Below are 12,042 nucleotides of genomic sequence, written 5' to 3'. Positions count from 1 at the left end.
ATGTGATTTTTTACATGTACACCTGAATTAAGAATATTAAGCAATATATCTAATGATTGTTATCTTTGTTGTAGAATTGTTAAGGGAAGCCAGGATCTTACAAAATAAAGCCGAGGCAGAGCTGAAGAAATGCAAAGGTAAGGAAATCAAAAAATCACTACTATAAAACAGATCTGTAATAGTTTATACATTGCTCTAAATAACAACTGTCCAAATTATCTAAAGTAGACTAAGATACACTGTAAACCAATTTTTATTCGCGGCGACTTTATTTCGCAATCAACTGGTTCGCGACGACTAATGTTTGCGACCAAGCCTTATCCAGACCTGTATTGTAAAAACTATAGACAAAGGATTGGTTCGCGGCGAGAAATATCCTCGGCGACATGGCTCTCGCTAACCTCACAAAAATTTCTCGCACACGAATAAAAGTTGGTTTACAGTATAAGAATTATTAACATTCTGAAAAAATCCTAATGTGTCTAAGGCACAAAAAGGATGGTAAGACCAGTGCAAGAATTGACCCAGTACAACTTTAAAAAAGAACTTTTACTTCCATCAAAGTCATTCTTGTCTTAGTTCTGTATCATATAAATACTAATATTATAAATAGTACCATAAAAGTCGGATTATAAGTTACAATCAATGTGCTATTACATATTGTCAAGCATGTCTTATCTGATGTTGATGTAATATTTCTGATAGTAAATTACAGTCACTGTGTTATTACACAGTTAGACCTGTGTTTACTGACACTGATGTAATCTGTCATACCATACATTACATTCACTATGTATCAATTTGGTACAGTCATATAGTATGACACTGATGAAACGTATCCAACAAACATTACATTCATTGTGTTATTAGATATAATGAGACCCATGTAATCAGTCACACCATATATTACAATTGCTGTGTAATAACATAGTGAGACCTATTACAATTGCTGTGTAATAACATAGTGAGACCTATTACAATTGCTGTGTAATAACATAGTGAGACCTATTACAATTGCTGTGTAATAACATAGTGAGGCCTGTGTAATCTGCTCTCTCTCTCTCTCTCTCTCTCTCTCTCTCTCTCTCTCTCTCTCTCTCTCTCTCTCTCTCTCTCTCTCTCTCTCTCTCTCTGATTGCATAAAATAAAACCTATATAATGCATGGTTTTCTTGCAAGTGACATAATAGTTTTTTCTCTTTACCATTAAGATCAAGAGGTGAACTTGACATCTCCGTTATGTGTCACATGTGGTTTATGATCACTGTGTTTACAAACATTGAGAAAACTTAGCTATAAATTTAGAGATTGGTTACAGAGAATATTACTTTAATTGTGATGCATACTCTATGGAGTAGTTTACAATTTAATTCTTTGAGTAGTGTTTAAAAGGTGAGGTAGATGTTTGACTTAATATATTGAAAAATTCTGTCTGTTGCATATTCAGTTTGTGGGAATTTTGAGTCTGCTTTTTGCTCATGTAGAGGAAAAGGTTAACTGTTGGATAGATCAATTCAAGAAGATGTAAAAATTACAGTGCTATCTTATAACATTGTCATCTAAAGAAGCAGTAGCAAACAACAGTGATTTCAATATTTTAAACATGTTTCTTCCTATTTTGCATATTAATTAAATTCATCAAGAATATTAGCATTACTGATGATTGACAAAGAGGAGATTCATTCATGCAGGCAAAATTCCTTTGTCACGAGAGCTTTCATTGTCTGTGAATCCATGTGTGGACTAGATAAGCAGGTGGACGTTTGGGTCAGATTTGACATAGATATGAAACAGATATTAATATGTTTGCTAACAGCTTAAGACAAGAGATGTGTTTGGAATGTGGATGCATGGGTCAATGGTGACCTTACCCCAGGATGAGTGGGTGCTGATAAAGCCCGACCTCTGGTGTAATCTTACGAGTCAGCCTTTGTCAGGGTTCATTGATACCGTGCTATCTGTACAGTTTGATTGCTTGGGATTTAATTGGTACAGATATACCTGCACAATTCCATTTCTTTTGGTTCTGAAGTTTAGGACATTTAACTGTTTAAAACAGGATTCTGTTCAGCTGACATGAAAACACCTGATGACTTGTTCTGAGAATGCTCTCTGTGTGTGTGTGGTTTTACCTGTAAGGAGCGGTAATTAAGTGTATATAGCTGTCACATGTTACCTGGAGAGAGTAACAACCATGTGTGAAGTGTTTTCCGTAAAGTCTGTTACTACAAGTGCTTCTTCTTTGAAACTTTTGTAACAACACAGTATTAAGGGCGGGGAAAGGTGTGTGGCTGGGAACTTACCTGTTCAGTGTTACCTGTGGGAAGTGATTTAGATGAGAGTAAGGCTGCACAGATGTAAGGCTAGGATGTATATTCGCTGTTTGTCTGTGTGTGGAGGAGAATGAAAAGAAAGTGGGAGGAGTCACAGTCAGATGGTGAGTGCATCCAACAGTTAATTGAAAAGAGCTCTGTGATGGAACTTCTGATGTTTTATTGGACCATATGTTTTGGGGAGTTATCTTTAGGTTAAGGATGGGAACTTGGAGATAATTCATTGTTGTTTTTTATATACTTTTCAGAAGCTAAAAACTGGCAAGTACATGTATGTTGGAAATTATACAAGAATTCTTTGAATGATTCTCATTCAGACTTGTAAACATTCAATTCAGCAGCAAGATATGTTTAGTCTTTTGTTATGAACAGTCAGTGCAGTCTTGCCAGCTATTCAGATTTCTCTTCTTTTCTTCTGATGGCAGCAGCTCATTGTTTCAGTTTTAAGCTTGATAAGTTTTTTAACGATGTTTCAAGTTACAACTTCTGGGCCCAGTGATATTGTACACCATTCAAAATGATCCCCGGCCAATTTCTGCCTCTATAATTAGCTTTGTTTGTTTTACGTGGGGACCACTTCTGGCTATTAAGTTGGTATTCATTTGTAAACTTTCTCACATTTGTACAATTATATCTGACCAATTGAAGGTTTGTTTAGATAAATATTGACATTCAATATTAAGGCCAAGTTCTGAGTTTTAAATGATTTTGTATTTATCTGCTACCTGTCACAAGCTTTGTGATGTGCAAATTACCTCAGAATTTTCCACCTGAGTTTTAATTCACTTGTAGGGGGCCCCTGTTTCATTTTGAGTTAAACTTTAATGATGTATTTAAATCCTTATCAATGAAAGAAGTAAAAGACAAATCAAACAGTTTGAATGTACTAGTATATAAAACTGGTTTTCATGCTATAAAAGGTTCTGAATATCCCAAGGTACATTTACAATGAATTCAGAAATGATTTTTTAAGCTGCCATCCTGAAAGAAGTTCTATGCACATGCATGTTTCAAACAAATTTTAATATGACTTGTATTACCGGGTACTTGTTGAAATCTGATATGTTACCACAGAAAACAGGTAGATCTATATCTTTGGTCACAGTTGCATTGATCTGCATTAACTGTAATTCTGTGTGCAGCATATTTTGGGAATCTCTTTTGGAAGCAGAGCTGCCATTTAATAGTGCATAAGAAAAAATCACTCAACACAGAACTGTGCTATTATTGTGCTCAAGTTTATGGTCTTTCTGTGTGCTTAAAACTCTTTGTTGGAAATCCCAGAGCAGATATTTCTTCCATAATTTAAGAAATGTATTTTTTTTACACACTCAGAAATTATATTGCAAGGTTAATCGGATGAATCATTTTGTCATAAATTTTGGTTAATTTTGGTGGTTTTTTTTAATATATATTGGGCAACACAGTACACAAGACTTAGTGAGGATTTAAATTTTTAACTGGGTTTTCTGAAGGAAAAATACGGTTATTAAAATGGTGAAAATGGCAGGCGAGTAGTTGCCACAACAGAACCCCTATTGTACAGATAATTCCGCCTACAGTTTTCAAGATAGGACATTTTAGTTTTGCAGATCAACTGTACATGTATCAGAGATGCACATATTAGTACCCGGATTTTGATTTTTTATAATTTTTGCAAAAATACCAGCTGTTGAACTTGGTCTTCTTTTTTTTGGATTATGGATTGATTATTTGTTGAACATGATCACAATTCTAAAAATCATGGATAAAATAAAAATGTCTGGAGGAAATAATGTAAAAGACAGATGGAGTCATATCTTTTATTTATACTTACCTCAGTCTTTACTCTAGTATTACTTTATTCTATGTCAGACTTAAATACATCCCACTGAACTTAGTATTGGATTGTTTGTAGATGAGTTAAATGTCAGCAAAACAGAAGTACAGAAAAAGGACGAAGAAACCATCACCCTGAAGGACCAACTGTCTGACGTCCAGAAACTGACCGAGGACCAGTCCAAAATGGTGGTCGACCTGCAGGGTAAGTGACTAGATTCCCCCTTAAACCCCCAGGGGAAATAGGTAGGCCATCCCCACCCTCATAGGAGGAGTGGGCAGTGGCTGGTGTCCTCATACCCACAGGTAGCATTTATAAAATGCAAATAGTGTCAATTTATGCCATGTACCATCTAGGGATGGCTTTATGTAAAGATAGTCCGATACCCAGCTTCAGTGTCAAATACAGACCTGTTATTGAATATAAAAAAAAATACAAGAAGTTTAAATTTATATACAGGTATTAACCAGGAAATAAGTATGCAGTTAAAGCTCTCCTTCTGCTGGGGTAAAATTTTAGTTCTTTTACTAATGGTTATATTTTTTATTCCTTGTAGAACAACTAAAGAAAGCAGAAACCCAAACCAAAGAGGTGAAGCAGCAGATACTGGATCTAAGGGGTAGGTGGTCTCTCACAGTTATGGCCAGGGCTTACATCATGTTAAAGTGTGTGTACACAGAGTCATTGTAATATCTCCTCTCTCTAATGCATCCTTTGAGTTGAGTTCTCCTTTTGATTCCTTTGAAAACAATATTAATTTTTCTGTGATTTTATAAGAATTTGCATGAAGAGTTTAATTTTTTGTACCTTTATTTCATAACCTTTGGTGTTTAATTTCAATCTGTAACCTTGGAGTACTTGTGTTTTACTCTTTCATTGCACATCTTGAAGTGAATGTTATTGGATGCACCAAATGTTTGAACTTTAACAATCTTATTTGGAATTTCTGATTCACTAGACTTTTATTATTTGTTGATTAATCAGAGAGTAAGTTCATGTACCTCTTTTACCTCACTTGTAATATGTGCCTTTCCATTTTTTTGCTTTATATAGTTTTTTTTTTTATTTTTGATCAACTGTCTGTCTGTTGTCTTTATCCTCTGATATTTTGAAAGCAAAACTGTCTTTTTAAAAGTGCATATGTGCTAGGAAAGGAAAACTGGTTTATAGAACTAACACGTTTACATTGTCATGATATTGCTCCAAAGTGAACAACAAAAAGATGCATCATTAATATTATCATTGTCCACATATCTTTTGCACTCAGTTTGCAAAGTTCCAGTTTGGAAGTAAAGATATTTCAATATAAGCAACACTGTTGCAGAAAAAAAATAAAACACAATCAAGCCAAATGGTAGATAATTTTTACAGTATTGTGTTGGAAGGGGGAGGAGGATAATTTTGAATTTAAGTCCCAAACTGCCCTGTGTACTGTCATACCAAAGATAAGTGAGACGAGCTTTGTGTGGGGTGAGCTATGTGATCGGCCTGCATGTTGAGCTTCACACTCCATCCTGCATGTTTATCTCCCTTATATTAACAGACCAGTTAATGGAGGAACAGAAAATAGCTAAAACTAGCCAGGAAGATCTGGTCACCATTACAAGTGAGTCCATAATACTCCTGATCGTAACAGTATCAGCTGTTAGTCAGCTGTCCTGTAAACTTGTACATGGATGTATCATTCCTCTTATTGTACATTGCAGTAATCATTACAATCATATACATTGTATTTTTATTGAATCTTGGTTTACAGCTTGCATTTTCTTGTTATCATTTTCAGTTAGTGAAATACATGTGTTGTTTTGGACTAGATTTTAATTGTGCAATATTATTTTTTCATCAGTCATTTAACAACAAAAATGTATTATTTCATATTGAATGTTAAGAAATATTAGTGTTTAATATGTGACCAAAGGATACAAAACACTCCTTTTTTTCCTTCTAAATAAAGGAGAGTTGACTGTTTGATAGGGTTTAAAAAAAGGGGGAGTAACACTGACATCTTCCTAACATTTCAGGTGAACTGGACCAGGAGAAGACAAGGAATAAAGAAATCAAGAAAGAACTAGAGGAATCCAAAAGTAAGTTTGTATCATGTAGGTATTAATTAATTTTAGCCTGGCAGTTGTGCCTCTCATAAATTTCATTTGAGTTTCATAGTAAGTACAGGTTTTGAGAAGTATAGTATACACACACACACACACACACACACACAAATCACAAAAATTTTATGTCAAATTCATAAGAAGTGAAATTTACATAAAATTCCAATTCTTCGTTTTGTGTAAGCAGACATGTTTTGTAAAGAATGAAATCCACCATTATACATGTAATATGACTAGTAGATGTTTTCTTTTGTGACCATTTATTGGTGTAAAATGACCTTGAATAACTTTTGATCTACATGTATGTGTAGCTGATTTATGTGTCTATTCTTTTCTGTATATTTACATGGCAGTTTAACACTTGTTGTAGCTAAGTATTTACAAGGAGGCTTTACACTTGTGGTAGCTAACTTTAACGTAGCTGTTTTACACTTGTTGTAGCTAAGCACCTGGAGAGCCAGCAGTCTGCCAAACAGAGTCACAACGAGGCTGAACAGCTCAAGAGTAAGTGCCACGCCCACTTCTCTTCATCACTGCTTCATGTGTGCTTTATTCTGAGCAATCAAGCTTTGTCAATTCAGAGGCCGATACATTAGGTTATGTCAAGATTTTACAGCACATACTTACAGCATCACTGCATCTTTATATTCTTAAACTCTTGATTAACTTTTTTTTTTTTTTTTTGTAATAGTTGAATTTAATCTTGAAGACAAAAATAATACAATGTTTAGGATAAAGATATCAGAGTAATGTATTAAGACTGGGTATATAATTAAGTGTATTAATTTGATGAACGCCAGTTGGCTCTAACCTAACACACATTTCCTGTGTCCAGCATTGTTTCGGAACCTCGCACCGAAAGAATATAACAGATGTAAGTTGTCTCCCCTAGCTTGGTGTAAATGGAGTTATCACCCTTGTATTAAATATATTTTTTTCATATTTTATATATTTATTTGCTCAAAAAAGTTGCTTATTACAAAATAATGTACAAAGTTTTCTGTGTAGACATTGTATTTGTAAAGATGTACAGTCACCATATAACGATTGTACTAATACTGAACATGTAAACCTGTAATTGCCTATGATACTTCCACCTCTTCCTCTCAGGACTTTAACGTGTAAAGTACATGTACCTTTAACATTATTGTGATTTGGTTATTAAAAGATCTACCCTTGTTATGTGAAAGTGTCTGATTCAAACTTCATATAGATTTAACATTAAATTTAAAGTTTACAAGGCATGCATCGTTATCAAGTTCACTTCAAGTTGTGAATGAATTTAATTTTTGTTGCAAGTAAGATTTTTTTAAGTTGGTGCATCTGGCCACTCTAGTGTAATACCTGGCATGTTGGAAATGATCTTTTTTCACCTCTGTCAGATAAAACTCTATTGAAGTCTTCTGATTTGCTTGTTGCATCGTCCGACTGTGCTTGTGTTGTTTGTACAAATGTCATTGAGTAAATGTTTACATAAAAAATTATGTGGAATGATAATAGTATCTTATATTATAACTGAGATTCATTATTTTCATATTGGTGAAAGTATTATAATTCATATTCATGGTTCCTCTATGTCACTGCCATTATTTGTTAGCACGTCTGCTGTCTTATTCTTTTCTATATTTTTGTAGTAACTCTCTGTCTCTCTTTTTCTTATTTTGTTGATGCGACATTTCTAAAGTTTTGGGTTGCAGCATGGATCAACTTTCTGTCATTTCTTTTGATCATTTGTTTTCCTCTGACTTTCTGCATGGAGCTCTTTTTTATCTACAACTCTCTACTTTTTTCTGTCTGCATGGCTTATGAGGCCTTCTGTCGGCTTTGGATGTTTTACCTATGCGCCCCCTGGTGAGGAGATGTGAAATAAACTGTCTCTGTGTGTCACCCCGCAGACAAAGTTCGCCAGCTACAAGAGAGACTGGACTCAGATAGACGAACCCCCTCCCACTTTGGCTTTAGGAGCCTGCATCAGGACTCGCATGGTCGAGATTCGCATGGCCGCGATTCTCACAGTCGCGAGCTTTCTCACGGAAGCTCATCTCTCAGGGATTCTCATGGCACACATAGGGACCTCCACAAAACTAACAGCGGGGGGCATCCTCCCCCCTCCAGTCCTTCGGGGAAACAACGAGGTAATATAATGGGTAATTGTCTTCATTTACTTCAGTCTGATGTTATCGCGGAAACAGTGGATTCGTGAGAGAAGGTCTTAAATGTTTCAGAATATCTTTCTTCTGGTAGAAATGTGGTGTTCTTTTTTATCATTTTTTGTTTTGTCGTTTTTTCATTTTCATCGTAAATCATTTTAAATCATGGTTACTGACTCACATACCATACACTGTATATGTAGCAGTAGTATTGGTGGTCGGGTGATTTTAGTTACTAGGATGTAGGTATATTTTCTCTGCATGCATGTAGGTGACCGGTTGTCATTTACCTTTTAGATCACGTAGTGTCCAGAATCACAGGTGTTTGTACACATATTTATAGCTTAGCCAGAGATTTTTTAAAGGGTAAAATGCAGCAAACTTGTTAGAATGCTAGTCTTTTTGGAAGATTTGATAGTTTGAATTTTTTTTGTTTTTGGTTGTTGGAGACTTTGATTGGTTTGGAGTTTGTTTTTTTTTCTCCCTGATTTTGTGCACTGTTTACACACCATTGTAGCATGTAACTTAACATACAGTGGGACTCCTCCAATGACCAGTCCTGTTTGTTTTACAGCCGAATTTAATGCTCTCAAGGAAGAATGCTCAAGTCTTCGGAAGAGAATTCAGGCCATCGAGGCTGAGATGAAAATGTAAGTGATGCAGAGAGGTCATAAGGACTTGTTCATTGTTAATGAAAGATGTACAACTAAATGTTAATATGTAAGAGTTTTTAGAGGGCTTATCAAACTTACCGGGTACAAGAAATTAAGTCTTTTCAAGATTTAAGAAGGTTTATCAAATCTCTAAGATTAAGAAAAGTAGTCTTTACAAAGTGATCTAGAGCAGTTGAGAAGGTTTATTAAATCATATTCTGTTAAAAGAGTTTCAAATGAGTCTAAACAAATTTTCGTGAACTTAAATTACAGGTCACGTAAGGAGAACTTGCAGCTGTCGGCGGAGTACAACAAGCTCCAGGAGTCGTACCGCCAGCTAGAGGCCATGAAGGAACAGCTGGAGACCCAGGCATCAACATGGCAGTCCAATCTGACCGACTCGCAGAAAGAGACGGAGCAGACACGACATCAGGTGGGAGACCGACAGCCAATCAGAGGTTTGGTAACGGCAGGGTCAAATGTCACGGGGTCACCAGGTCAACAGGTACTCCCAGCCTGGGCGCTGAAGCATGGTTGGGTGTGGGCAATTGTTCCATTATTTGTCACATCAGTTTGGCTTCTTTGATTTTTTTTCAATTTTAGTAGGTGATAACACATTATACTTGAGGACCAACATTTTGAGTTTATAGTAGATGGAGTTTGCTTCGACTGGTAGTAGTAGTAGAAGTTACTGCTTGTTTCAGATTGCTTTTTTCATAAAGGCTTTTTTTAACTGGAGTGCTCCTTAGTTAAATCAATTTTATAACCATGATTGATATTTTTTAGTTTGATGTTGTGAAACATTTTATTTACTTTTCAGTGGTTATGGATCAAGTTTTCTTTGGTTCTCTAGTCGATTAATTCAGATTTGGTTTGACCCTGCATGTTACCAATGCTGTTGAATATGATTTAAAATGGAGGTTTTATAACACAGACTTAAATTTTGCATGTGCAATTTTTTATTACGATATTTATTTGGGGGGAGGAGATGTGAAGCAAATTTTTCAATGATTAAGTAAATCTGTATAAAATTTATTAATTAATGTTTTGCAATTTTGTAATATTTTATAGCACTGTTTCATAATAGCTGGCATAATGTCTACTTCTTTCATGCATTGAAGATAAAATAATTATTGTAAAAAATATTCCTTTTTGGATATTCCTTACATATCAATGTAAGGGCTTCCAGGAGGCTTGGTAAATACATTTTACGGTAAATGCTTCTTTGAGGGCCTATTAAACACCTGTATTTTTATATTATGATCATTCAATATCATTTTTCAACATGCTTTTAAAAAATTTGTCAATGAATGAAAAATATTGATAATGTTTGGATCTTTGGCATACTTTTAAAATCATGACTCATATCTCATACCAATATTGCACTTTTGACTGTTCATTCAAGGGCAGGTAACTCTTTCTAGGCATTAGTTTATTTAACCTCTCTGAACAATGAATTTGATTTGTTTAAATATGTTAAAATATGTTTGAAATACAAATTTTATTATATGAATATTTTTAAAGAAACTATCTATTTTGTTTAAATTCAAATATTGTAAATGATCTTCATGCTCTTTGGAAGTTTTATATATAGTCGGGTATTTTGTGAACCATCTCGTGTACAAGCTGTTTCTGAGAAATCATAATGTGTATTTTGTGTTTATAGCTGTGTATTTTGTGTCTGTAGCTGGAAGAAGCCGCGGCTGAGCTGGCCAGTCTGAGGTCAAAGTGTCAGGAATACAAGGACAAGGTCAGCGAGTTAGAGGTCGAGATGAGCCTCGTCCACGAACAATACAAACACCTGTCAGACCGGACCAAAGTGGTGAGTCTCAGGGACAGTCTCCAAACTCTGTCTGCTAGCTATAGATGTCATGATTCATACTGTGCTTGAACATCCCTAGACAAGCCTTACATTAAGTGCTAGTTCATTGTCCATTCAGCCCGACCCTGTTGAGTATCCTTGTGCAGAAATTCATTTTAATTTTTTAATTGTTGCTTATTTATGTTAAGGAATGGTGCAATGTTAAGTGTATATTTATTTTTAAAAAAACCCAACAATTTAGACTGCATTAATAAAGAAAAATTTGAAAATGCAGAGAGACACCATTTTGATATTAATTTTTTCCCAATATTTAGCTAACATTTGGTTGTTTTTGTATCGTTAACTCTAACACAAGCACACTACCAGAGTGGCTCTGCACTTACTGCTTTATTTTAGTGAGAATTTTGTGTTATTTTGGCTTTGTATGTGAACAATCCATGGACAAACATTGTTGTTGTTATGTCATTGCAGTGGACTTGTGTTTAAGTCAGTGGATGGAGAAACCAGTAGGTTTATTTGAATTCAAAACAAAAAAGTGATGCCAGTGCATAAAGTTCACTAAGTGCATAAAGTTCATACTCGGTACAACAAGGACATATTCGGCTTGTAATAGAAATGCTTGACACTTAAACTTCCTTATTTCAGATTACAGAAAACATGCAAGCTTGACTATTCCTCTAAGATTGTGTAGCTTTGGTATGTCCAAGCTCAAAGCTCTTTTGACGTAAAAGCAGGCGAGAATAATCTACTGTGGTTTCATTAATATTCAAGGGTATCAATTTTCGTGGATAAAGTGAAAATCACAGTTTCAAGGATACGTAAATTCGAGGCCAATGACCCTATCAATACAAAATGATAACAGAAATTGCACTTCAATGAACATTAAATTTCGTGGATCAACTTAACAACGAAATCCACGAAAATTGGTATTCAACGAATATTGATGAAACCACAGTATCTCCCTCTCTAAATCTGAATATTGAAAACAGGAATGCGAATGAACATTTATCTAAATCTGACAATGAATGCTTCTGGTAACAACCTCTGCATTGTAACTGTTTATACTGATTTTATCCTGAATTTTGTTTTTGTGTACATTGTACATTAATTTTAATCCTACATTGAATAGTCAGGCTAAGACCTGGCCGTATGAAATCT

General features: G+C 34.9%; 1 protein-coding gene across 11 annotated transcripts in view; it reads left to right on the top strand.

Moving 5' to 3' along the window:
* The window catches only part of LOC128161792 (sarcolemmal membrane-associated protein-like), a 33,508-nt gene that overhangs the window by 18,561 nt on the left and 2,905 nt on the right, over nucleotides 1-12,042 (top strand). For 5 of the 11 annotated variants that reach the window (XM_052825187.1, XM_052825185.1, XM_052825186.1 and 2 more), the window contains 10 exons: nucleotides 75-137; nucleotides 4,230-4,355; nucleotides 4,708-4,770; nucleotides 5,695-5,757; nucleotides 6,173-6,235; nucleotides 6,701-6,763; nucleotides 8,155-8,406; nucleotides 8,984-9,059; nucleotides 9,336-9,567; nucleotides 10,750-10,884. In XM_052825187.1, the coding sequence (XP_052681147.1) occupies nucleotides 75-137; nucleotides 4,230-4,355; nucleotides 4,708-4,770; nucleotides 5,695-5,757; nucleotides 6,173-6,235; nucleotides 6,701-6,763; nucleotides 8,155-8,406; nucleotides 8,984-9,059; nucleotides 9,336-9,567; nucleotides 10,750-10,884 (1,136 nt within the window). Of the gene's footprint in view, nucleotides 1-74; nucleotides 138-4,229; nucleotides 4,356-4,707; nucleotides 4,771-5,694; nucleotides 5,758-6,172; nucleotides 6,236-6,700; nucleotides 6,764-8,154; nucleotides 8,407-8,983; nucleotides 9,060-9,335; nucleotides 9,568-10,749; nucleotides 10,885-11,355; nucleotides 11,391-12,042 lie in introns of all 11 variants that reach the window. The other 6 variants (XM_052825193.1, XM_052825188.1, XM_052825192.1 and 3 more) reach the window with 6 other exon arrangements.

This window comes from Crassostrea angulata, chromosome 8 (assembly GCF_025612915.1).
Source record: "Crassostrea angulata isolate pt1a10 chromosome 8, ASM2561291v2, whole genome shotgun sequence".
Taxonomy (NCBI): Eukaryota; Metazoa; Mollusca; class Bivalvia; order Ostreida; family Ostreidae; genus Magallana; species Magallana angulata.
This window is presented reverse-complemented; position numbering and strand designations above follow the sequence as displayed.